Raw genomic sequence first — 27,325 nt, 5'->3', positions numbered from 1 at the left:
TTTTCTTACACAGGTTTTAACTCAAGAAAAAAATTACTCTTGTATCACCAATGCTACTTAGTTACTGATACAAATTGAATAGATGCATTAATTATGAATGACCATTACCACATAGTTTGACCATACATTTTGTGTCAGAAGTTATTGGTTATGCGACATCATTTAACTGTGGTTAACTTTAGTAGCATTACTTAGCTGGAAAATAGGTTATAGAGCAAGGTATTACAGTACATAACCTGTGCAACAGTTATGAAATGTTAGCCTGATTGATTTAGTCCTGTGTAACAGCTACATGAGAAGATAAAGGCTTGGAGTAGGGCATGTGAGATCCAAGCAATCATGTTCGTCAGAAACTTAAAGTGGCAATTCTGTAGGTTGAACTGGGAAGCACAGCCACCATCACCAGCTGCCTCAGGACAGACACAGTCTGTGAAGCAGGTGATCACTGTATCAGCAGAAATATCAAGCTGAGTGCTACAGCTTTGAAAAAGATCAGATCCAAATGATACGACACTTGAGATGGAGTCAGTCTGAAATTTCTTAGGCAAAACAGGCAAGCAAATATTTAAATTTCTCACTTGGAGATTCTTGAATACAATTTACCTCATTTAAATTAATCTGTGTGTCTGTAGTTAATAGAAGCTATTTCTCAGCAGTTCAGAGGACCTAATACAACATAAGATGCCTATTAACAAGTGGAAATAGGATCTTCTGTAAATTATACTACTGGATTGTCCCCAGACTTCTGTTTAAGGATTTATCCTACTCTTATACATGAATAGTAAGCTTCTGCTTGTGGACACAAAAATTGCCTGATTTGCAGCTAAAGGATAAGAGGCAAGTAGTCTGTGCAATAAATGGGTCCAAAATATAAAGGTTTCCAGTCTCTGAGTGGATCACTCTTCCACTGTATTTCTATAAAGTTGAGAGCTTTCTATTGTATTCAATAATTTTACTGCAGCTTGTAACTTCCCCAAGAGCCCTTCAACTGTGCAATGTGAACTGAGTACGTGTGTAATTTCTAGGACAAGGTTATATAGGTCTATCCTTCAGTGGTGATCTGTGCAAGTTTTCTGTTTGTTTAGTTTTTACTCTTAGTATACTAAGAGTAGCTCCAGTACCTTATTTCCTCTGAAAACAGTGATTTAGATACTGTATGATCATTTCATTTAACAGCTTACTATTTCTACATACCAAGAATTAGCACAGGCTAAAGTGGACGGCATGGCAAAAACGAACAGTAAAAGAAAATGCTTTGATAAATCAATGCAACAGAAATCAGAGCTAAAATGCTATTTTTGTATGATTATTTACCATGGATACAAATGGGCAGCCAGATATGAAATAGCCTCAGCCTCCTTTTGGTTTAAAGCAGAAAAGAACAATGACACAATATTACAAAGGAATCTTATACTCACTCTGTTACCTGTGAGTCATTATGCTTCTTTCCTTTAACAGGAGAAATTTTTTTGGAGGGTTGAGGTTTTTTGTAATCAAAGACTGCACATGTCACTACAGCATGCAGAATAAAATGAGCAGAAAACACAACTTTTTTTTTTTCCTTTTCATTATTTAATAGAAAATGAAGCAGCAAGATGCCCTTTCTCAGTGAAAGGTAACCATAAAATGACAAGCTAAGACCTTGGAAAAGCCTCAAGCTTTATCGTGCCTTCTTGTTCCCACCAAACTTCAGAGATATCTCATCTAGAATTCTCTGAAGGAACTGCTACATTGCAAGAAAATCAAATATAATTTGTCCTTTAGTCTTTCTACATGTACCTATAACTAGCCCAAGTTAGGAAAATATATTTTTTTTTTCCTGCCACAGTAGTAATTTTTAATAATGAACATCTAAATGCTGATGGTGGAAAGCAATGAAACACAACAGAGCTGCACATCACACAGGCATACTTTAATTCCCATTTGAATTTAAGTTAAAAGTGTCAACAAAATTGAACAAAAATCAACCAATGAGATCATCTTCAGTCTTCTCCAATGGCTTTTTGTTACCCACTTACTAGCTTCCTTTTGGAAAGCCATGAGTTGTGATACCTATGGAAATGACTGCTGCAGCTTCCAGAACAGTACACAAAGTCAACCTGACCACCTGGTTATGAAAGTCAATTCTCTTTGCTTTCAGTCCAGTTTACACATAGACACTCATTTGCTCTGCCTAAATGACCTCAAGCCCTATCAGGCCACTATTACTGCTCGGCAATCTGAATCAACCTCCTTTAGGCGTCGGCTTATTAATAGAGGAGTCCATGCCGGGGAGACCTGACTTCTTCCGGGCTGCAGTCTCTATTTTCCGCACCAGGTCCACATCCCACCGATGGGTGACAAAACTAACCACAGCTCCAGGACCCTTGCTTCCAACCCGTCCCACTCGGCCCACGCGGTGCAGGTAATCCTGCAGCGTTTCTGGGAAGTCGTAGTTAACCACCAGCTGCACACTGCTGGTGTCCAGCCCCCGCGAGGCAAGGTCGGTGCAGACAAGAACAGACACGTCACCCTTCTGGAAGGAGGCAAAGATGCCAGCTCTGGCAGCTGCTGACATCTGCCCCTGCAACCTCAGGTGCTTGATTTTGTGGTCATCCAGGATGTAGCCCAGCCAGTTGACAGTGCTGGCAGTGTTGCAGAAGATGAGGACAGTCCTGCCGGATGCTGGGCCGTCCTTGAGCAGCTGCAGCAGTTCGGGCAGCTTGTCCTGGCCTTTCAGGCGGACAAACTTCTGCTGGACGTGAGGTGGCAGGCGGTGCAAGTTCTGGGTGGTGAGGGTGACAAACCGGCCCACATCGGTGAACTTCTCCAGCATTTCGCTCAGTCCCGTGGGGAAGGTGGCTCCAACCACCACCACCTGGGTCCTGGCCTCATCAGGGCCGGCCGGCCCGGGGGCGCCAGCAGCCAAGGGCGCGTGTGCCAGGATCTCCTCCAGCGGCTCCGCGAAGGACTCGTCCATTAGCGCGTCCGCCTCGTCCAGCACCACCCAGCGCAGCCGCCCCAGAGCTAGGAAGCGCCACCGCAGAGCCGCCCGCAGCGCGCCGGGGGTGCCCAGCAGCACGGCGGCGCCCGGCGGCGGCGCCCGCAGCTGCCTCCGCAGCCCGCCCGCCGCGCCGCCGCCCGTCAGCGCGCGCACCTGCAGCCCTGCCGGCCGGCACAGCGCCGCCGCCACCGCGCCCACCTGCGCCGCCAGCTCCCGCGACGGCAGCACCACCAGCCCGCGGGGCGACGCCGGCCCCGCCGCGTCCGCCAGCGGCTCCGCGGGGCGGGAGAGCAGCCCGTCCAGCAGCGGCAGCAGGTAGGCCAGCGTCTTGCCGCTGCCGGTCTCGGCGGCGCACAGGGCGCTGCGGCCGCGGCGCAGCGCGGGGATGGCCAGGCGCTGCACCGCCGTGGGGCGCCCGACGGAGAGGCGCGCCAGGCCGGCCAGCAGCGCCGGCTGCAGCCCCATCTCGGCGAAGGACGGACCCTGCCGCGCCGCAGGCGGTGGCGCCTCCAGGGCGGGAGCGGCCTCCTGCGAAGGCTCCAGCTGGAAGTAGTCCCCGCGGGCCTTCCTGTGCTTCCAGCCCGCCGACACCAGCGGCGGCCGCTCCCAGCGCCCCACCGTCTGCCAGCGGGGCTGGCTCAGCTCCGGCCGCCGGCTCCGCAGCAGCAGCTTCCCGGGCCGCGCCGCCGCCGCCGCCTCCCCCTGCCCGCGCTGCCGGCGCTGCGCGCCCCGCTGCAGGCGCACCCGCAGGGCCCAGGGCACGCGCACCACGCTCCCGGGGGGCTGCGCGCCCGCCGCCGCCCCGGTGGCCGCCAGCCGCCGCGGTAGCAGCGGGACGGCCGCCGCTACCCCGCGGCGCCCCGGCGCCATGGCGGCCGCTCACGTGGCGGCGGCGCTGCCCGATGACGCCGTGAAGAGACGCTGCCCCCCACTGCCCCCGCCCCCGGAGCTGCAGCGGAGCCGGGCGAGGAGGGCGAGTGAGTGCTGGCTGAGGAGGGCGAGCGAGTGCTGGCTGAGGAGGGCGAGCGAGTGCTGGCTGAGGAGGGCGAGCGAGTGCTGGCTGAGGAGGGCGAGCGAGTGCTGGCTGAGGAGGGCGAGCGAGTGCTGGGTGTGGGGACGCGCGGCCGGTCCCTCGGGCGGCGGCCGGTACCTCAGGGAGCGGTGGCGGCGGTCCCCTCACGTTCGCCGTTTCAGCTGGCGGCCGAGCGCTGAGCCCCGTGCCGCGCTCCGCGGGAGCGAACGTGGCCCTGAGGGGCTCTGGCAGAGCCGGGCCGGCGCCCCTCTCTCGGGGAAGGGAGCCCGTGCGGCGGGCAGCTCTCCGCGGGCGCCGCCGAGCTCCGGGGGCCTCGCGCGGCCGGGGGCTCCGCGGAGGAGCAGCCGCTGGGCGGGCGGCTCGGTGACCCTGTCGGCTCTGACGGGGTCACGGCCCCGCTTCCCGCCAAACGCAAGTCTGGGCGTTCACGGGTGGGAGATGATGTTCCAGGGCCACCCGCGGGGGTTTTTCTGTTTCAGGGAGCACGGCGACGGGAATGACGGTGAACACACCTCTGTGTTTTAGAGGAAAGAAGATCCTGGCTCCGATGGTGCGAGTGGGAACCTTACCAATGCGTCTCCTTGCGCTGGACTACGGCGCTGATATTGTGTACTGTGAGGTACGAAGGATGAGCAGATAAGGCAGTCTGATCTGATAACATTGTTATTTCTTTAAAAAGGTACAAACAGATTTTGTTTACTGTAAGACTTTTGCATACATTTTTATTAGAAAAATGAGGAAAGAAAAATCTCTGGGACTTAAGGCATTTCCCTTTGAGCAGTCCTCAAGTTGTGGCCAACCCATATTTTAAGACCATTCCATTTTAATTTGTTTAGACAAAACACTCACCATAACAATTTCCTCACATTCTACTGTGTTTTGGCTTGGTTTTATTTTTTTTTAGAGTTATAACATCAAAGGAAGCCTTAAACCGACCTACCCTCTTGCCTGGTTAGTTCTGCTACACTGACCCAGAGCATCCATATATGCCCCTCGCAGCACTGCTGTCCTTGTTGCTTAACTACTTTGCAAAAAGCTGTCTGAAGTGGGAGAGACTCCACTGTGCTGCAGGTGTTCTTAGTTGGACTGGTCTGTAACTTAAGGTACTCGAGCTTCACTGTCCTCACTGTTGCAGTGCATCAGTATTCCCATTTTCCCCTTCAGTGCTGTAATTAGTTCTTCTCAAATGTAGGCGCTGGTACAAGTTACATGACTCAACCAAGATTAAAAGAAACAGGCAGTAAGGAGTTAAACAGTTAATATAACATAAACATGGTGTGAATACTGGCTTTCCTAGAGAATGATCTGTACCAATAGAACAAGCTGAAACAAAATGCCAAAATTAGTCATTTATGATGTTCTCCAGCAGCTCTCTTATAGGTTGGTTCACTGCCCTTTTAATTATGACCTCCCTGCTTTACATGGGGTTAGGGGAGAATATGTTTTTTTCTTTCTCTGGGAGGCTAACTGGAGATCACATATAGAGAAAGTCACAACCACAGAGTTATAGAATCTAGAAGTCTTAAACAGTAAAGGTGTGTCGGGCTTCAGGCAGCCTTTATACTTTACCAGTATCTCTTAGTAGTAGGAAAGAACCTTATTAGTGAGCAGCTACCGAGTTTCACTAACTACAGATTTGACGGGACCATTGTCTAGGAAATTAGTAGAAGATAACACAGAAATGTGTTTGTTGTTGTTTATTTTTTGTTGTTGTTGGTTGGATTTTTGAAACAAAACAACAACCAAAAGCAAAACAAAAAAACCCCTCACATCCAAAACGCACAGCAAACCACACACACAAGGGTATTGCTTTGCTTGCTGCTGAAGTCCCAAAGCATGAGTAGTTATTTAATCCAGTACTATAAACCTTATAAACTGGGTTTCTTCTAGATGAAAACTATGAATGCTAGAATACTAGTGAGTGTATCTTCAGTAAAGGTCAGTGCAAAGCTGCATTCTGTCTTTAAGCAAATGCAGAGAGCTGTTAGAACTCAGGATTAAGATAACGAAGTCTTAAAGCTGTTTTCTTCATGTATGTGTTTGGCCAGTACAAATCTGTCTTGATTCTTGTAGGAGTCTGTAGTTCTGGCATTAAGTTATCTTCCTGTTCTAGTCTGAGTGGCTTGTTCTGCTTTGTCGGCAGCTTGCGAGATCGGTATTTGAACAAAGTGGTTCTTCTAGATCTATGCAAACATCTCATATTCTTGTGTTCATATGTTCTATTCATATTTTGAAACTTTAGTTGAGCGTGTTGTGTAGTTAAACTCTTGCTTTCATTTGCATTCTTCTTCTGGATTTAGTATCTCAAATTAATAAGGTATTTATTCTTATTTAATAAAATAGGCAACTGTTTATAGCTGGGTGGCTTAAACGCTTCAACTCACTGAGGTATTTTTATTTCTTCTCAGGAGCTGATTGATATAAAGATGCTTCAGTGTAAAAGGGTAATAAATGGTAAGTATTGCATTTCTTTTGTTAACATCTGTAAGTGTTTTTCCTAGTTAAGACAAAAGATAATTATTTTTCTGAAGAAATGTGGTAGTGATTACAGTGAGGTGTTAGCACATATGGTCTCTCTAAACAGCGTCTAGGGACTTACTACAAGCTTCTGAAACTCTGCCTTACACCTATCTGCTGCTCTACGGTTTCAAACTTTCAGTTTCCCTGCTTAAGGAATTTCAGTAGTTCAGGTCATGGCCCTCAAGAAAACCACAAACCTTTTTGGAGGGTAGGGTTAATGTATTACTAACTGACACTTTGTTATTCTTTTTAGACCTAACACAAGTTCTTTCTCCAAAATTGGCTTAGTTTGTTCTAAGGATTTGATGAGTTTTCTGTAAAAGTTTTGACAGAGGTCAGGTCACTGAGTGTGCAGGTGTAGGCCTTCTAAAGTGAAAGACTTCATAGTTCTGGCTCCTGAGATCATGTTTTCTTTTTATTAAGAAAAAATGTGATCAGTATTTCAAATACATTACTGATGTCTCAGCATTATGCTTCCTGGCAGCAGGTGGAAGAGACTAGTAGCTGATGTAGACAGGAGATTAAAGTTTCTGTGCATTGTTTAAAATGTTAAATGTTTTATCTGGGTAAAAAAAACAAATAATGAAATTTTAATTAACAGATCATTCTCCTCAATTCTGTATATGCATACTGGTTTCAGCCTCTTATTCTCTACTACGTTTGTGTGCTATTACAGGAAAGAATAAACAGAAAAAACCCTATGGTGTGGTGGGTTTTGCTCTGTTTTGTGGTGGGCTTTTTGGTTTCTTTTGGTGGGTGCTGTTTTTTTCTGTTATTGTTATTTTTTGGTTTTTGTTTGTTTGTTTTCAGAAATTTTACACGTCTGTGTCTTAATATGAAATCCGCTTTCCTGAGCTAAAGCTGCTAATATTAGTTACAAAGCCTTTTAATTTTTCAATAAAAGTTTGATAATGTCCAAGAAACAAATTCGTTTGGGCTGTAGTAAAGACAGCTTCCAACCATGAGTCTTTATAAATGGTAGCTGTTTGGGGCATTATAAGACACACCTTTTAGTCTTCCACAGTAAGTAAGCAAGACACACAGGATCTCACTGTTTATCATTCTTCTATTGCGGTGAGGTCCATGAGCTAGGTTTGACCTAGCATGATTTTCACAGACGAGTTCTTAAAAAGAAATCTTTGAGACTTGCCCAGCTGAGTGGCATGAGAAGCAGTTGTTTGTAGCGTGCACGTTGGGGAACAGAAGGCTGCTACAGACATATTATACTTTCCCCTCCCAAAAATAGTACCCTTATGTTCATTCTGGCTGGTTCATCGTTACTCTTGTTGTCATGCTGATGCTTGCCCAAGAAACAGACTGGGGGATGATGAGGGAGTGCTCGGGGAGGGAACCAGCAATGTGCAGAAATGTACTGCAGGGGCATACAGGAGCTAGGGTGCCATTAGTTCTGCTGTTTGCAGAAGACTTATTTGATAGTATTTCATTTATATACAAGTTATATAGTCATGTGACTTCCTTTATGATTACATTTGTATATAATCTATTTCTTGTTTCATATAGAAGTACTTGAAACAGTGGACTTTGTTGCACCTAATGAAAGAGTTGTTTTCAGAACTTGTGAAAGGGAGAGGCACCGTGTTGTCTTTCAAATGGTAAGACACCAACTGCAGGTGTTCTCCTCATAACAACATGTTTAAACAAGGTAGTGCTGGTAACGTTACTCTAAGTATAAAGCAGCTCTGTGTATGGCAGGCTGTCAGTTCTTGATGTAAATTTAATGCCAGATGTGTTGCAGAATTTCTAGCCTGTTGGTACATGTTCAGTCAAGAAGCTACACTATAAGCTCTCCATACCGTTGTTTTCAGAAGAGGTGATTAGGATTAATTCTGTACTCTATGACAGCAGCTTGTTTTTGTAATAGGTATCTTCGATACATTTCCCAACATGTAGATACCAAAAAAAATTGATGTTTTATCACGTGTTTAATTCTTGTGCTGTCCAGTAAACAGTCTCACTGGGAAGACTGAAAGAAATGGCATAGTTTAGTGTAGTTAAGAGAGGACCAGTGTGTGCATTAACATTGCACAAATGGATTAACGGCTGCTGGAGAGACAAAGGTAGTAATTTTAATTTGTTCTTTGAGACTGCTCTGTGTGGGACAACAGATAATGGGAGTTGGAGACAAGGAGAGGTGTGAACTGCATTAGATATTGAAAAAGATGTTTTTCAGTGGTAATGATAGCTCTGGAATAGGTTGCTTGTCGAGGCTATAGAATTGTTATAAGTGGGATTTCTTAAGAATTTGCTAAATATATATCTAACAGTGATGGGCTAAGAACATTTGATACTGCTTTAGGGTAAGAGGGTAGACAGACCTCTCTGCATTCCTTTTTGCATCACGTTTTGTCATTCAGTGGCTGACTTAGTACTTGCTTTAGCTAAATATTTTAGCTATCTGTTGTGCTGTGAATTGGTCTCTGTCGATTTATACTAAATATTTAGAGCAAATATAATTATGCATGTGTGTAAGTGATGGTATTTTACAATTAAAAGTCTTCTTGATTTACCAACAGGGTTCAGCAGATGCTGAAAGAGCGCTGGCAGTAGCTAAGCTTGTGTAAGTTGTCTTCTCTCACCCCTTTCCCACCATATGTGTGTTTGTGGTTTTTTCTATACAGAGGAATTACTGTGGTAAACAGTTTGTTGTGACTGAGAGGATCAAGGTAGCTCTTGATATGACCAGAAAAAGTTCTGTCGAAGCTGCACAGTAAAGTGTAACTTTTCAAAAGGGCAGTGGTGTAATTGTAGAACTGCAATTTGTGTCTAAAATAATTTTTGCCTGTAACAGCAGCTGCATAAATTCTATACTGGGAGTGATGGCTTTTTGCTGGTGCAGTAAGTGTGTCCGTGATCTCTGCAATAGGCAATTTCCATGAGTATTGCACAGCTGCAAGTAAGACAAATATCCCTGAAAATGTCTCCTACTGTTTGTGTTTTGAAGACCCCAGTAAAGCGTTGTGCAGAAATTGTGTCTCAAACATTTTTCAAAGTGTTTTTAAGCCTCCATTTTAAATAAATTGATGTTTCAGTAGGTCTTTAGTGACAGTGGTGAATTTAGTGGTGAATATATATGCTTAATCCTGTATTTATATTAAATCCTATATTTGAGATCAGTATTTGCGGCTTCTGCACGGCACTGGTCGTTGAAACGTGTGGACAGAGTTATCTTACATAACTCACATAAATGAGAAGCTAAAAATTCAGACGCTCAAAAACTTAATCTTAAATTTTGATTTAAGCCCTAACGATGATGAACAAATTTCCTGGAAAGATGTCTGTGTCCTCATTCTTGTTCTAATATGCCAGAAAATATTTGAATTGTTCCTTTCTTCTCTTTCAGAGAGAGCGATGTAGCTGGTATTGATATCAACATGGGATGCCCAAAGGAATATTCCACTAAGGCAAGTGGATTTTGATTACTCTTTTTTTTTTCTTAATATAACATTGTACTTTTGCTGTGGTCTGCTATTAAGCAAAAAATTGAGTTGAAAAATGCGTTTGCCTAGCGTGTAAGAGTTTCTGTGTGTTTTCCCAGGGAGGTATGGGAGCAGCACTGCTATCCGACCCTGACAAAATAGAGTCGGTAAGTATATCGGCTTGTGCGTTTTGAATTGCCTTGGGAAGCGTTACGTACTGTGCTCTACTGGGCGCAGAAATTAATGCAGAGAAGACAGATTTGTAAAAGCTAGCATGGAAAAATTGGGTTTGAATACTGAAATTAAGGTTATGGATAAATAATCCCAATTTAGTTCTCTTTGTCACTGGACAGTAAAATTGCTGCTTTTTTCCTTTTAACTTTTAAAACTTTCACAGTGTGGTGCTATATTTGCAGAGGAAGGAGTGTTACATGTATATAGATGTAAATCTCTATAAAACCCTATGTGAACCAGTATGAAAAAAGTACATACATATGTATGTGTGTGTATATATATATATATATAAAATTTTATAGATAAACCTTGTATGAACCTACATGAAAAAGATATATACACACATCTATATGTAATGTAGAAGTATAGGTAATATTTTTTTTTATATATGTGCGCATATATATATATATATATATATTCCTAAGGACTTCTAAGCTTCCTGAGATTAAACAGTCCAGATATTGCTCTGAGTTTCCAGGAACATTCTTAGCGTATAGTTCTTTTCTTTCTGTTTAAAGACCTGATTCTTCATACTTCAGATAAGCTGGCTGTGAACTTTGTCTTGCTTCCCCTTAGGATACAGCAAATAACTAAAAGCTCCTTCAGAGTTCCTGAGGACAATTCTAGTTTAAAGTTCACATTTTGTAATAACAGAGTCACAGTATCACAGTGACAAATGTTTCAACATAGTTGTTCTTTTTCTCATCTACTAGTGAAAGAATGCAGATCTGGACGAAACAAAAATACCAAAAGCATTGCTCTGCCTCTTTCCACGTGGCTTTTGTGTGTGTTTTGTTTTAAGGGTTCTTTGATGTAGGACATTCTTTCAAAGAGACCGGACTCTCTTCGCTCGGCTACGCGATGGTAGCTAGTCTTGGCTGGTAGCTAGTCTCTTTCCGATCCCTGCAGTTCAAGCCTTTTCCTTCTGTCAGTCTTTGTTTTGTAAATCCTTCCTCTTACTGTGATAACACCGTTCAGCTTTGTAGGCTAGTAGGACTTCTGCAGTTTCAAAAAGCTGATTTCATTGCTTAGTTACTGTTCCTTGTCAGCTCAGACATGAAAACAGATTGTTCTGTGTCATTTATTTCATTCCCTAAGGACGTGCCATTGGAAGGGCATGTCATCAAAGTTACAACCATGATGGAGTGTTATCCTGCTGCCAAGTACAAGAATCTCTTAGTGTCAAGAACCAGAGCGTTAGCCAAGCTGTATAAACCGACTGTTCAGGAACTGGAAGCATTATTAATTCTGCCAAAGCAAGAGTTTAAATGGAATAGACTGGACCTAGTGTTCTCTCTTTAATGCGTTGATGGGAAAAGCAAAAGTACAAGTGATTGGGTCTTGATCTCAAAACACTTTTAGAGAAGGTTGGTATCAGGCTCAATTCTTCAAAAGAATTAGATGCGTTGTTATCTGCAAAAAGTCAGCTAACAACACAAGCGACAGAACTGGAAACAGAACCCAATTTATTGAGGCCTATGTGGTGCTCCGTTAATTAGGTAAGGTAGGTGATACTATCCAGAATTAAATTGTAATTTAAGAAGCATGAGTTGATGAAGGCTGGATGGAAAAAATTGAGAAATGGGAACTGGGCAGAAAGTATTTAGCCAGCTGGAGGTCAGTCTGGCAAAACCGTGTCTCGTAGGAGTGAGAGGTGGTTGTTAATTTGATTACTAACAACTTCCCTTCCGCTCTACAACCACTGCATTTTGTTTTGATATTCAGAAGAGCAGAAAACTCTATGTTCTAAAATTTTGAGTTCTTCTTTTTAATTTAAGATGTTAATAGGCAGCACAATCTTTGGCATGAAAATAACTCTTAGCCGACTACAAAGAAACAACTGAACTTACAGCCTGCAAAAGCCATCTGAAATTATGGCTCCAAATCAAGCTTTCCATATGATGAAAAAGTGTAGGATTTGATTTGTGCATTGGAATCCTTGATGAGGCTGACACTGAGCACTTAAAAGGTTTGCTTGTCGTGCTGTTGTAAGAAAAATGTTATAGTGATGGTGTTTGGCAAATGGTGTCATTTTGGTTTGATTTATATGCAAAAAAAATACGAATTAAAAACACTGAAGAGAGGGGTTCTTTAGATCATTTTCTTGCATCTACTGTTTTGAGAGGGCACCACTGAGGAGAGATTTGAGTAGGATGTGCGGGGGGACACTGGTTACTTACCAGCTGCTCTAGGTACAAGGCCTTGCGTGCTGGCTGTAACAGCTTGCTTCTCTGTTGGGAACCTAGTGAGGGCAGTAATATTGAACAAAATTCAAGTTTCATAGTATATACAACTCTGGAAGAAATTATTTACCCATAATTACATCCATTTTATACAAGGGAAGTGCTCTCAGGATAACATGCCTGTTATCTCAAAAAGCAGTTGAAACCCCGTTATTTTTTAATAACAGTCAGGATCAGCTGGTTTCCAATCTTTTATTTAGAGAGCTGTTGGATTTCTGGTACCACTTTTAGTATAGTCATGCAGTGATGTAAACATGCGTATGTTTAAACATGTCCCTTTCATGAAAGGTCTGTTGGGCTTATATTCAGCCAATGAAAAGGAGATTCTTTCTGTAGCTCAATTCTTAAATGATTAAACTGCTTATTTTGAGTTTGTTTTCATGAATAAAATGTGCTTTGTGTTAAGTGTAGAATGCAGTTTACAATTTTCTTGTTAGAAGATTTAGTGATGTTGTTTAATGGTGTTGCTTGACATTTTCCTCTAATTCTTTTTCCATTTTGAAGGCTTTCTTTTCTTAAGAAAATCTTCTGGGGGAATACTTACATTTCAGCTTCATTAATGGCACCGTTGGACCGTATTTTTTGTCCTCTTTTCCAGATATTGACGACCCTGGTTAAAGGAATTTGTAAACCAGTAACCTGCAAAATTCGCATTTTGCCCTCAGTAAGAACATGTCTTTATGCTACAGGGTTTAGTTATTGTTTAATTCTGTGATTTAAAATCAATTAGATTATATAGCATTCTAATATATTGGCATTTCAGAGCTGTTATTGTGAAATAGCATTTGGAATTAAAGTGTCTGTAATTTCTGTTTGGGACGCTGTCGTGACCTAAAGGGTTAAGTTGTCTGACCTGCGGGTATATCGAGATTGTGCCCCGTTTCCTTCTGCCCCTTAACACCCTCTTACCTCTTTGAAGCCTTACTGGGAGCTCCCCCTTCTCCCCCGTATCTTTTGATTCACTGGTCAGGTATGAATAGCATTAGAACTTTTTAAAGACACATCTGAGAGGAATATTTGTAGATGTGTGATTGCATGTTAGGTTGATTTCAGAGGCATCCTTTTGTTAAGATGCATTTTAATTACAATTTACAGAGCAGTCATTAGAGAGGACTTGCTAATCAAGTATTTTGTATCATTTTCAAGTGTCAGTCTAAAAACCTGTTGGGAATGATTCTACGGGAGTCTTGTGTTACCTGCTTTGGGAAAGTTTGTGATCTAGGGTTTCAAGGAAATACTGAAAATGGATTCTCATTTTTGCTGTGATGTGTAGTTCTTTAATTGCAGTATAGATTAAATGGTTATGGATGTTGGGTTGGGAGTTGCTGTTGAAATACAGGAATCATGTCCCTGTAGCTGAAAGAAACGACTTCCAGCATTTTTGGTGCAATGATCACATGATAGTCACTCCTTTTTCTGTGAACTAGAATCATGTCATTCTCTCTTACCCCTCAGGTCGAGGATACTGTGAATCTGGTGAAGAGAATAGAAAAAACGGGTATTGCTGCCATCGCGGTCCATGGAAGGTAAATCCCTTTTAGGCAAGAGAGAGATGTTTTTGGTTTGCTGGTGGACACAGTGCAGTGAGATATGACTGGGATATACCCTACATGCCATACGTGGTTCTGAGTTCAGCTGTTACCTAAGCCTATGGTATAGAAGCTCAAGCCAGTAATTAGGGAGTCAAACCATTTGCTGCTATTTTTCTAAAACTTTTGTCTCAAAGACCAAATGAAACTATAATTATCTTGCATACTCTGTATCTAAAAAAATGCTGCTGATCTGGATATGGAGTTACAGCAACAGTGTTTTAGAAGTGTATTTGATGTGAAATAATTCTGTTGTGTTAAAAAAAAATAAAAGTAAAATTATACCCAATATATAAATAAGCAAATAAGTATGTCCCAATAACCCTTGAGTCACGTCTGCTGTGATTCAGATATCTACTAGTTCCATAGGAAATGTGTGGTCTTGTCTTTTCTCTTTGTTGGGAAGGAAGAAGGAGGAGCGGCCTCAGCACCCCGTCCACTGCGATGTGATCAAAGCCATCTCTGAAGCAGTCTCGATTCCAGTCATAGCAAAGTAGGTCGGACTAATCAGCGTATTATTGCCAGGTGCCTGTGCCTAACTTAAAATGTGCAAGTGCAGGACCACTTTCTTAGCTAGTGTTTTGAGAATTTTAACATCTTGTACCTCAGGTTGGGTCTGGAAATACATAGGAATGAATAAAAGGAAGTAGACTGGTGATTAAAAAAAAGGGGGTGGGGCAAGAAAACTTGAATTGATACTATGATTTCTAGAATGTACTGTGTTTATGGAATAATATTTCATAAGTGCAGGGAACTTGCCTGTGCTGTCTTCACAATAGAAATTTCTGGGTTTAAAGTCATGTATAATTTTCTAGTTTTTATTCTGAATTTGACAGTGTTTTTACTTTTGGAGGGGTAAAGACCCTACTCTTACTTTATAGTTTGAAAATCCAACTTTTTAAAGGTGTTTTGAAGGGAAGCTTTAAGACAAAGAAAAGATTTAGAGTGCTCTTTGCTTACGAACACGTCTGACTTGCCGACTGGAAAGCAGAGGCAGTGCAGTAGGAGCAGTGCAACCTTCTTTTGACTTCAGAGTGCTTCGTGATTCATCCAGAAGTGCTGCCTGTAGTTACTCTCCCTACGTTAGTGCCAGAGTGAAAATGGTACCGTTCTTTCTATACTTACGACTCTTTCCGTACTTACCTTGTTGTCAGTATCTTTTGCACCAACACCATTAGTGTGGTTGAAGGTTACAGACCTGGCAATTGCAAGGTATCATTTTTCAAACAACATGGAAGTGATTCTTTGTGAACCTTATCCATTAAGAACTGTGTGAAAGCACACAGTTTGTGTAAAGCACAAACTGTATTCTTCGTAACAATAGTCCTCTAAGAGAAGTATGCAGATAATGAAAAGTATTGTATATAACCAGGGTTTTAATGAGCCATTGCTAAGAAAACACGGACCCATTTGTTCTTTTAGATTTAAGATAATATCCTAAATAGACCCTGGCACCGTTAATAGTGTAATATCACGTTGAAAATATAATGCTGTGGTAAAGTACAAGTAATAGCAAATCAAACTTTCATGATTATAACAGTGATGTTAATTTTTAGTGGAGGATCTCATGACTTCATCAAAGAATATATAGACATCGAGACCTTCCAGAAAGCAACAGCTGCCTCATCAGTAATGATAGCTCGCGCTGCCATGTGGAACCCGTCTGTCTTCAGAAAAGAGGGTCTTTTCCCCTTGAAGGAAGTCATGCAAAATTACATCAAATATGTATGTTTTTGGAAGATCTTCTTTGAGTTAAGGTTGTTTAGAACTGTTAATCCAAAGCTTACTACAGTATCTTAACTCTTAATTTCAAAGACTTGGGCTCTGGGGGTATTTTAACATGCTGCGTATGACATGAGTCTTGTAAATGAACCACCGCTTCCTCTGGTTAATTTCATTCAGAAAAAACCTTCAGAAATCCGTATTCAGAAGCAGTTTTTCCTAGTCATTCATTTCTTACATACTGTGCTTTTTAGCTGTAGTTTCTTGGGAACATTTAGGAGGCTTACAAGGCTATCTGAAAATGTGTAGGAATTTGAAAAGCTAATGATATGTAGGCTGCCTGTCTTGATATTGCAGTTATGCAAATAACATTGAACAGAAGAGTGAAGGAATATTAAATACTCAGTTGCTGCTAGCTTCATTTTTTAGAAATGAATTGCTTTTCACAAATATTGCCAAGAACTTTTAGCAGCAGGAGAGCAAAAGGCATGATTTGCCAATGAAGTAATGCTGTATTGTAGTTCTATAGCTCCATTAGTTGAGTCATCTATTGTATAAAGCTTTATCTATTATTCAAAATACACAATTTTAATGAAATAACAGGAAATTAATCAGAAACCCGTGGCTTTGACCATGTCATCAAATCAAATGTTATTGGTTTTAGAAAACTTGAACTGCCATTAACTATTTACTTAGTAGAGTATCACTGCATTGCTGGGCAGTTGGGTGAACGGGTCAGCTTCCTTCATGAGTGTCTGAATAAGCTGAACTTCTGTTCGTGAAAGCATTCAAAAAAATCAGATTGTTCTCACATTCATGAGTAGTCTTGAACATGCTATTGAAGAAACCGTGCATTGAGGCTTGCCTTTCAAAACCAGTTTTGAATTTCATCAAGAGACATGAGCATCACATAAGACAAATTTGTTTTTATGTATTTCGTCTCTCTCCTTCAGGCAGTGAGGTATGATAATCACTATACCAACACAAAATACTGCTTGTGTCAGATGCTAAGGGAACAGTTGGAAACTACTCAGGGCAAGAAGCTGCATGCTGCGCAGTCCACGCGGGAGATCTGGTAAGCATGAACCCCAGAAGTCGGAACTGTACCTTGTGCCGGACTTGCAGGCCAGTTCTCTGTAGTGCTGCTTGGCATTTTGCACCTTCAGAAGTTAAAAAAATCCAGTTGGTGAGATGTGGAATAACAAAGTAGACTTTTACAGGTTTCTTTCGTGCTTGGGTGATAATGCTTTAACCCTAAACCTGTCTATATGTTTGACATAGTAATTTGAGTGGTGCTTCACTGGGTGACAGACATCCAATATTTGCATTAACTGATGAACAAAAGTATTAACCTCCAGACTGCCACTAGAGAATGCTAAAAGTGTGGGGCTTTTCTTCTTCCAGAGGTATTTAACTTTCCCTTTTGCATGTGAGGTTTTTAATGTTACTGGGATTTTTACAACAAGATGTTTGTTTTAAATGAGCACTTGGAGATTAAACTCAAAGCGATTTTGAAGGTTGCCTGTATGATACTTAGATGTGTTTCTTTTGTGTTGCTTTTCATAACTGAAATATCGTAATGAATGATGGCAACCTCTTTGAGGAAATATAATAGTTCTAATGAATCTCTTCACCCTGGACATCTGCAATAATCTGGATGAAATTTCTTAAACAGCCTGCTTAATGTCCAGATAATTGAGGAACATCCAGTTGTTTAGAATGCACCTACGCACCTTCAGATAAAGTTACGCGCTGCTGCTGCCTCCAGGTGGTGATGGCAAGTTGCAGCCATTCGAGGTTTTAACCGCAGTACTGAATGCGAGAGAACAAGAGCGCTCCGTTTCTGGCAAAAATGTACAGAACAGAAGACAACTTATTATGTACTGCGAAAAGCATCAGGTAGCATTATTCAGCTTCGCTGCTTTTCCACTTAGACCATTGGAGATGGCTTTGTGGCCAGAATTCATTTTCATGGAGCAGCGTGGTACCAACGAGCATTCTCGTAACAGCCAGAAAGCAAAAGTTTTCTTATGCTGTTGGTTTTATTGTTGTTATCATCCCCAGAGAAGGAGTAGCCTCAGTTCTTCAAAGTAGATGCAGCCTGCCATGAATCTGAAGTGTAAAAGGATTTGAGGCTCTTGCCTTTGACCCAAGTCCTAGTTGCTTCCTCTGTTGTAGTTGGGCTTGTGAAATACTCTGAACTCGTAAGTTTTTGAGATATTGGGAGATATCAATCTGAGATTTTGATGTATTTGAATGCTATAGCATTTATTCCTTAAAGTATTTTTATATACTAACATTAGAAGAAGCAGCAATTTCCTGCCTTTCCCTCATATTGCCCTTGTGAAGTTGTTGCACCAGGAGTCACTTGGAGAAGTTCTTTGCTGATTCATCCATATGCAAGTTAATAATTGAGCTAATAACCTGAATATTGCAGGACCTGTATTTCTGATTGAGTCTGCCTGGGCTTTCAGGCTGCCAATTGAATATATAGTGCTGGAAATGAGAATATTCTCTTTCTACTCGTAGCTCAGCAATGTCTGATAAGAATTGAAGGAGAAAAAACCACAGTGTCACTGTGCAGAATATAGCCACATTTCGATATGATTCTCTGGAGAGATATACTCTATTTAAACAATTGATTTCTGTACTTGCTTTACTCTGTCATAATGTGATACAAAAATTTATAAGCTGATCTCTAGAACAAAGGAATTGTGTTTGAATAGTGAAGTCTTTGGAATGGCTGAATTCTATGAAGAAACAACAGCTGGTTTTGAAGCAAAGAAAACATCTTTAGAAACTGAGGCACAAGATGAAGATGACCAAATGGAAGATCCAGATGTAATAAAAATGGCTGTTAGGTTTGACAAGTAAGCAGACAACTTAAGTTTTCACTATCGTGCACCTGTAAATAACCCCTGGATTGGACAGTGCCATGCAGTTTTTTGAAGGTCACAATTTGCACAACAGCACTTACTGAGCGAGTTTGTGTGAAGCAGTTTTTGTACATAATTACATAGTCACTTGCATCACCACTCTTCCTGTGCTCTTTGGATGTTGTAAGTTATTCTTTAGGTCCAGGCTTCCCGAGACTGCCTAATTATCTCAGCTACCTTGTTAATAGTGCTGAGGGATTAAAAAAAATCAAACATCTGTTCATAGACAAATGTGAGTACACAGACAGTTTGGTCATTTTTAGTGAAATTTAACTGAAACACAATACAATATTATTTTAAGTAACCTTCGATTATAATCTGTGAAGCCTATAGAATTGTTGTTCCTTTTCACACGGTACCGGTGTTGGCTGATTTTGCTATGTTTGCTATTAAGCCTACCAAACAGCTCAAGAAGAGTGTGATATAGAATACTCCTCAAAGGTAGTTGTAATGCTTTAATATTTGCAGGATACATTACCCGAGACCTTGAGGACTGAACACAATGGTTTTACGGGCTTTCTTTTTTCTGCCAAGTGCAATGGGCTGTGATTCCGTGTCAGTTACCTGGATCAGTGCCTACCTTTCCTACATCTTTTTAGTTGATAACTCCACTGTCTCATAACAGAAGCAGCTTATTTTCATTCTAGTGTTTCACTTTATATTGTCGCTTAAATAAGCACTGCCAAACTGTATCTCTATTCTGTGTCGTATATCTCAGTAGAACCTCCATTTTGGCAAGTACTCTAGCTGTATTACTACAGGGCGTGAGTGTTTGGGAAGAATTAACAGAAAAATTTAGATTTTGTTTTAGATGTTATGTGAGAAATATTATTTGAATTATATCATAATGAAGCATCATTTTTCTCATAATTTGAGCTGTTAAATGAAACCACAAAGAATAACCGGTAGAAGTAATATAGTAAGCAGCTCTATCTGTTTTAAAATAGAACTCGGTGCAGAGTTGTTGACCACAAATTTTTCTGTCTAGGCGAGAATATCCACCACAGATTACTCCAAAAATGTATCTCCTGGAATGGTGTAGAAAAGAAAAACATCCTCAGCCTGTTTATGAAACTGTGAGTCAATAACGAAACCCTTTCAAACCTCTTCCTCTGCCTTCTCTATGCAATATTTTAGTATTTTAGAACTCAAGGTAGTGAGAAATTCCTCTTTGCAGTCTGGCATAGCCCTTGGGTGAGCAGCTTCAGAGATGGTCATACACATATGTATGAAAATAGTACCTTGTTTTATTAGAAAGTAAACTTTGAAAGTCAGACCTTCAGTCTGGTTTTGATTATGTGTGGAAGAAGTCGATGTAACTGCAGGTCATTACATAGGAGTCCATTACTTTCTTTTACTTGTTCTGTGAAGTAAAGAATTTGGATTCAGAATGTTTTCTCTGTTGTTGCACACTGTTAGAAGTAGGATCTATCCTGGAGAGGAGCAACCGCTCGATTACGTGGGGACATTATTTATTGCTTTTTGCAAAGCAAAAATACCTACAGTTTGGACAATTTATTTTTTAATCTTAAGCACGCAAGGTTAAATTTGTGGTGTGAATGACAGCTATTCTAAAGGTGTTACTTCATAGTGGTGTAAGGACAAGAATAGCAAGGTACCTTGACAGTGTTGTTCTGTAAATGACATGATTCGTTTTGACACTCTCCTCTCTTCTAACTCCTTTTTTCCTCCAGGTTCAAAGACCGCTGGATAGATTATTCTGTTCAGTAGTGACAGTAGCCGAGCAGAAATACAGGTCAACTCTGTGGTAAGCTACCTTTAATGTTTTTTGCAGCTGTATTGTAAATATTTCTGAAATGTTGCTTAAAACTTGCAAAGAAAGGGTACTCCAGTTTAATCCAGGTGACTTTTTAGTCAAAAGCCACCTTCTAAAGCTACCTCTGGGAGGGAGAAAGGATTAACAATTTCTGAGGATGGAATGTGACAAGAGGAAGTAAGCTTCAGCACAATCAAGTAAACCATTACAGATTTGAATTGGCTTAGTACGTTAGTCCACAAATTGTACTGGAAGGGGAGCAGAGAGGCGACCTGGTTCAGTTGTGCCTGTGTTCGGAAACCACCCAGGGGGGCGTTGGAGGAGGTACCGTCGTCAGGCTTTGCAGCAGATCCGTTCTCAGTAACCAGTCAGAATTAAGTGTCGATATGTGGTGAAGCAGAGGACAGTTTAAGTGGCTTCTCAGAGATCACAGTTAATCAACAGTTACATCCAGGGTTGCTCTGAAGTTTCACGGCGGTATTATATATGATTGTCTATTGATACTGCCGTTGACTTCAGGCATTTGCACCTAAGTTGAACTTGGTTTAAGTGCGAAGCTAGAGCTCAGCACTGAACGTTTTAAAGAGGACGAATGCGCACAGCAGTTCCTGGTGTTTGCAGTATTCCTCGTCAGAGGCTTTAGGAAGTTAAGCTCAGCTGATAACAATCTTTGAGAAGAAAAAGTTTTCAAATATTGAATTTCGCAGATATGTAATCTGGAGTCCCTATTGGAAGTGACAGAATTTGTGTTATTGTGGAACAGTTCCTGCTTTTGTCAGCATCAGTGAACTTGTACGCCTGCTTGAGATTATATTGGGCCTGAGTGTCTTTCAAGAAAGTGATCCTTCAAAACCCTGTTTTGTTTAGCGATCATATTTGTAAAAACTAACTTTGAGGGTTGCAACCACTTGGCCAAACACACGTTGGCTTCATACCTGTGAAGTGAAGAGTCTTTGAGACACAAGACGTGACAGAAACAAATTTTCTAGGAATATCACATCAGGAGTTACGCATCAACATTGATAGCTAGCAAGACGGAAATACTTTCTGGAGCTGACCTGTTTTGTTCTTCTGCTGTTTATTTCATGGTGTTGCATCAGAGACAGGAAACTGATTGTCATTTGGTAGCGTGGAGGCTTTGGTTTCTACTTTTACCTGTGCTCTGTCTGCTTGCTCTTCAGGGACAAGTCAAAGAAACTAGCAGAGCAGGCTGCAGCTATTGTGTGCCTGAGAACCCTGGGTGTCCCCGCGGGAAAGCTGCGTGAGGGAGAAAGTCACCCGCTGAGCAAACGCAAGAGGGGAGACCAGGAGCGCTTGAATGACAGAGACCACAGAGAAGACCTTGCTGAGCCTTCCCATAAAAAAGCTAATTTTATTGAAGAAACTTCTGACATGGATGTGCCTAAGATGCCACGATAGCATGGAAGCTACAGAATAGCTCCAATTTGTACATCTTGCTTTTCACCTCTTGTTTGGATTCTGTTGGAAACAGATAAATTCCCCAGTTGTGAAAAGTGCCAATGAGATGTTTACTGTTCACCACTCACTGTCCCTATGGTGCCTTCCAAACAGGATAAATTAGCAACTTGATTTTAAAGAACATTGAGAAGATTATCCCAAATAATAAATTTTTTTAAAATATTGAATATTTTCAAAGCTATTTTGTCATTGGTTTTATTACTTGTTTTTATTTTTAGGAAGCCTATGGTGTGCTGGTAAGTGATGTATGAATACATCATCCATAAGCAGATACATTATGGAACTGTGTAGTTAATCAGAAAAAATAACTTAGGAGAATATTAGTAGCCACATACAAATAATTTTGTCAAATGAGTTCTATGCATATCTTGCAGGTTTTATTTACACCCTTCATATATCAAGAAGAGGCTTTTTGCAGAGAGGAGAACTTTGACATTATAACACTAAGCATGAAAATAACATTCTTGTTTTATAATTTCTACTGCATTTTATCTTCCAGAAATATGGCAACCAGCCCTTCTTGCTCTTGGGTACTACAGCTGTGCCTTCCTGGCGAGGAAGCCTGGTGGCCAGGAATTTGCTCGAGGAGCTGTTTTGTTCTTTTGAACTTGGAAGTTCTGGCAAATATCTACATGTACATAATTAATTTGGATGTAGTTCATAAATAGTCTTCCTCTTTAGAACTTGGAATCTTTTTCCTCAAGTGATAGTGCCAGCATTAAACCATTCTTTCAAAATGGAAGAACAATATCTTGCCAGGTAATATTCAGACTTGCAAAATTAAATAGATGGGTATTCAGATATAAAACGTCTGCTGTTTAGATCAGAGTAATCTATAGTAAATCTATATGGTCTAAGAAGGAAGTTTTTCTTGCTCATTTTGCACATTGCAGTAGATGCAGCTAAATACACTTAGATTTTGTATCATTTTAGTGCTAGAATTTTACTCTGAAGCAGCAAAAGAATTTGCAGTATTGATCAGAAATTCAGAAGTAGCCATTTTACTATTGTGAGTGCTACCTGAGTATCTCGGCTGTGTCAGGACTATTCGGAGCAATCCTAGAATGACAGAGAAGTCATTCCTAGATCCTGCTGCCCATGTGGCTTGCAAAGCCTAATACCATAGAATCAAAGGATGTTTGAGCTTGGAAGGGACCTCTGGGAATCATCTGGTCCAGCCCCCCGCTCAAACAGGGTCAGCCCGAGCAGGTGACCCAGGGCCGCGTCTGGCTGGGGTTGCACATCTCTGAGGACCGAGACTTCCCTCATGACCTTTCAGGCAACCCAGGCAACCTGTTCCAGTGCTTCATCGTCTTGTGTGTCTACGTTGGAATATCCTGTATTTTAATTTGTGCCCATTGTACCTTGTCCTGTCACTTAGAAGAATCTGGCTTCCTCTATTGTCATCATAGTCTATCTAAAACTAAAGTTGAATCATTAGATAAACTCCCAATATTAAAGGTGGTGGTGCCTAAATACAATGCAGACTTGTATGGCAGCAATTACTATGGGTTAGTGGAAATTGCAGTGGGTTGTGACCAATTAATAGATATGCTAACCATGAGGAGCATGTAATTTCTGTCTTGGCTCATAGAAAAGGCCCCCAAAAATCACTTGGGAGAAATTCTGCCACTGCCGATTTGGCCCTCTCTCATTCAGTGTGGGAGCCAAGGCCTTCATCGTGGGATTCGTACCTTTTCTTTGTTTCCCCCCACAGTTTGTCACATGATGTGAACTTGCATCCTTCCCGCCGTAGTGAGGTGTAGGCTTTTCACCGTTCCCTTCCATAAACTCACTTAAAGCGCAGTTCAGAGCCCAGCTTTACGGAGACAGCTGACTCCTGTGCCAGTGGAGGATGGGTTAGGTTTGGTTCATGTTGAACAGCTGAGCAGATTTCTGCAGCACGCAGCCAGAAATCCGCGTGGAACAATAGTTGAAGATGGATACCTAAGCAGAGGTTGTATGAATACCCTGGCATGGAGGTGCTTTACTGATCATCTTGTGTTACAGAACGTGCCTTGGTTTGGTGGATGGAGAGAATTGGATAACGCTGGATATACAGTTCTCTGTGAGCTGAAACAAATACTATGTTAACACCAGTCTGCAAAGTAAATGTATTATATTTATATTAAATCAAATGGGTGCTAAAAGTTTTTCAAATCCTCACTTAAATTATGTGGTCCCCGATGCTTACGCTTACTCCTCTTAATTCATTGTAAGAGTTGTGTACGTTAATGAGGTTGTCTGTGCCGTAATTATGGATGGCCACAGCGAGGCCAAACAGAGCATGTGAAAATGAGGGTGAGGAGTCACTCAGCTGGAATGAGCCTTCAGTGCTAAATATAGAGGGGCTGTAAATTCTGGCAAATGGCTGGAAAGTATAACATGGTTAACACCCTTGCTCAGTTTCAAAAAGAACTGAAGGAAGGTTGCAGTGGTATACTTGTATGTGTGCATGTCAGAATGTTTGGTTTACTGGCTGTTACGTGTTTTCATTCCTTAATTACAACTAATGTGTGACAACTTATCCTACTCTGATCATTCATTCATCCTCGGCAGTTCTTCGGACAGGATAACTGTATTGACTGTGTATGTTCCCTTCTCCGTACTGCTTTTACACCAATCACTGCAGTGCCCGGTGCTTCCCGTCCCGAGGTGGCTGTGCCCGTGCAGAGCAGGGGCGGCGGGGCTGGCCTGGCGGGTGTCCTGCGCCCCCTCCCGCTGGACCTTTCCTAGGCTGAAGGTGGCAGATTTTGAACTTTTTCCAGGATAAACGTGCCGACTTCCCCGGTGTTTGAGGAGCCAGCCGTGGCGCTCCCGCGCCCTCGTGTAGGGTGGCGAGTGAGACCACACTTGACTTGGGGGACATTTGGCCTCGCTCTTCAGAATTTTTTTTTACTTTTAACGTGATGTGAATGTGATACTTGGTGAGTACTAACCAAAGCTGTGTTCTATTTTGAGTATTCCCTATTAATCCTGTGGAATTCAGCGAAGCAACTGTTTGTTGGGGTTTTTGTACTTGTTTGTTTTCTGTCACAAGACTACAGCAAGCAAAAAAAAAGGCAGTTGTGTTTTGTTTCTTTATACGGATGCTGCAGAAACTATTCGTACCGATACCTGCCAGAGTGCGACCGTGGGTGTGGGGAGAGCCGTAACCTGTCCTCCCTGCAGCCTACGTGTACTCCGCTTGTTAGAAATGGGCATGCCAAGGTATTCTCGCCAGCCTCCTAGCGTGGATGCGCTCAGGCTACCTCCGGGCCTTGCTGGGTGGAATGCTTTTTGGAATGTCCCGGGCTGTGAGCCCAACCCCACCCTGGAATGTGAGGTTACATGTTGGCGGTACAAACACAGAGTTTGAATATCAAAATCCTAGAGTTCCCAGTGCTGCGATTTCAGAAGGCTGGCAAGTGCTGCACGTCAGCTCAGCTGCTGCGATTCAACGGGTGCGTGTGCCTCGGGTTGCTGGGGGAGGAGGGGGAGGGAGGATGTGTTTTGGTTTGGTTTTTGCTTACCCGTTATGACCTGCAGAAGGGCATGCATGCTTTTCAAAGACATTAACTGGCAAGATTGCAAGAGGTCCCAAACAGGTGGGAAAGAAAGAGGTCTTCATCCGCAAAAGCATTTTATCACCACTTCTTTAATCAAACCCACAAGCTCGACATGCTTGAGAGCTGGTGCCTTATTAAACAGGAGTGTGCTTATATTTGGACTGCAAGTCAAGAAGCTATGTTGATGAGATGGCCTGCAAGGCCCTCTGTACCACCGTGCTAAGGCCAATGTTTGAGGCTTTATTGAGAGTTTCTGATGACAAAGCTGATGACAAACATTAGAAGCAAGGTGCAAAGCTTTGGGGGAGGAGGGAGTGCCTCGTGCACTGTTGAACAGCAGCTCCCTGGGTCAGCTGAGGAGAACTGACGAGCTCCAGAGGGGGTCCAGTCCCGTCACCCTGCTCAGAGGAGAATTAACCTCAGTGTGTCTAGGACGGGCTTAAAAAATAGACAACATTTGTGGTGTTCACTTTGCTCCCAAGTGAAACTGCATTGTAGGAGTTAATGCGAATCTGCCTGTTAAACGTCTGTTAGATATATAAATACTTTTGCCCTGGCACAGTGGGAGAGTCTCTGTTTTCCATTTTTAGAAAATTATTGTCTGAGAGATACCCTCTTGTTTACAAAACACTGATACAAATCTGACACTCATTTTAACTTGAAGTTCTTAGATAGTCTCCAGACATTTGTTAATGCTTCAGCATGTCATTGTGTTCGTTAGGAAAAATGAGCTTCCTGTTTAGAGGCCTTTAAAAATTGTTGCTTGATGATTGTAACTGAAATGGTTATAATCTACAGTTGTGAATGTGGATTTTTTATTAGTATTCTGTTGCATAAAGCTGATAGAAAAGGATTTGAGTACCGATCTTCAATCCACACTTTTAAACCTGTTTACAAGCTGTACAAATATTTCACCTCTCCGAAGGTGTTTTGTTGATGTGTAGTGATATTTCTGCATGAATGCGTGTATGAAAAGTGAACACTCTCCTTTACGAACTTTACAGAGTTTATGGGAGCCAAGCCTGATCCTCAAGCCCTGAAAACTTCCCCTCTGGGAAAATGAGAGAGGTAACATAGCAGCTGTCTTGTTAGGACATTCTAATCCGCTAATTATGTTCTTTCAAACTGGGTACCTGCTGCCAATGGAAAACGTTTCTGTTCCAAGGCCAAAATTCTCACCCAGGCAGAGATACAAGTGCCTGTGAGCCAACCGGGGGGATATGCCCCAGTGGGGTACGCAGGGATACTTTTTAGCAGTTTTGCAGTTCCAGGGCCCTGGACTCACAGGAAGCCGCTAACTCTATTCCTTCTGGAATTATTAAGTTTGGTTGGTTTTTCTGTAACTCTGACTTCAGCTGATTTTCACTACAGCTTGGCCTTTAGTAGTTGTGTGTAGCTCTCTAGCAGGCTTTGGGTTACTGACAAAAACTAAGCTTAGCTTATTGAGGCTACACTTCACTCAGGTCAGCGTGGGCGAGGAAGAGGGTTTTCAAATGATAACTCAGGGTAGTTTCCGCTCAGTTCTTAGCCTCACTAAGATACAGTTAGCTTTTGTAAATTCCGTTCTTTTCTTCCACATCAATATTTAGAGTAGGCATGTCAACCCGACCAATCTTTTTATCTGAACATAAATATTCACCTTGTTAATCCATGAATTTCCATTGCAAGCTTTTCTTGCATCCCTGGATGCAAGAACACCCGAGTTACTAGGCCAGTATTGTGCAGATGTTGACTTCCATTCAAGAAGGCATTTAGCTGGGATGATGAGAAATGCATCTGTTGTTTTGCCGTCTCTGCTTGGCAATGATGGCTTCTGTAGGCAGA

At 42.1% G+C, this 27,325-nt stretch overlaps 2 protein-coding genes across 2 annotated transcripts; one reads left to right on the top strand and one right to left on the bottom strand.

Moving 5' to 3' along the window:
• Positions 1-1,950: 1,950 nt before the first annotated feature.
• On the bottom strand, positions 1,951-3,853 carry DDX28 (DEAD-box helicase 28; the record flags this gene model as incomplete). Its single annotated transcript, XM_080352101.1, has 1 exon — positions 1,951-3,853. One exon carries the CDS (start codon positions 3,851-3,853, stop codon positions 2,225-2,227), a length of 1,629 nt encoding a protein of 542 aa, XP_080208227.1. The 3' UTR covers positions 1,951-2,224.
• A 656-nt stretch (positions 3,854-4,509) lies between these two features.
• DUS2 (dihydrouridine synthase 2) lies at positions 4,510-22,082 on the top strand. The gene is made up of 15 exons (XM_080352102.1): positions 4,510-4,635; positions 6,425-6,470; positions 8,058-8,149; positions 9,071-9,114; positions 9,898-9,958; positions 10,093-10,140; positions 13,049-13,114; positions 13,906-13,976; positions 14,446-14,532; positions 15,596-15,764; positions 16,715-16,836; positions 18,488-18,631; positions 19,686-19,773; positions 20,392-20,465; positions 21,656-22,082. The coding sequence occupies exons 1-15, from the start codon at positions 4,513-4,515 to the stop codon at positions 21,891-21,893; spliced, it is 1,473 nt and encodes a 490-aa protein (XP_080208228.1). The 5' UTR covers positions 4,510-4,512; the 3' UTR covers positions 21,894-22,082.
• Positions 22,083-27,325: the final 5,243 nt, after the last annotated feature.

The sequence above is a fragment of the Nesoenas mayeri genome (genome assembly GCF_963082525.1).
Source record: "Nesoenas mayeri genome assembly, chromosome: 12".
Taxonomy (NCBI): Eukaryota; Metazoa; Chordata; class Aves; order Columbiformes; family Columbidae; genus Nesoenas; species Nesoenas mayeri.
The sequence above is the reverse complement of the archived record's forward strand: the minus strand, read 5'-3'. Positions and strand labels throughout refer to the sequence as shown.

Bases quoted from the DNA above. Each gene is read 5' to 3' on its own strand.
- DUS2 (XM_080352102.1), top strand. From the start codon at position 4,513: ATGACGGTGAACACACCTCTGTGTTTTAGAGGAAAGAAGATCCTGGCT. The intron at 4,636-6,424 runs GTACGAAGGATG...ATTTCTTCTCAG, and splicing joins CTGATATTGTGTACTGTGAG to GAGCTGATTGATATAAAGAT. The intron at 20,466-21,655 runs GTAAGCTACCTT...CTTGCTCTTCAG, and splicing joins AAATACAGGTCAACTCTGTG to GGACAAGTCAAAGAAACTAG.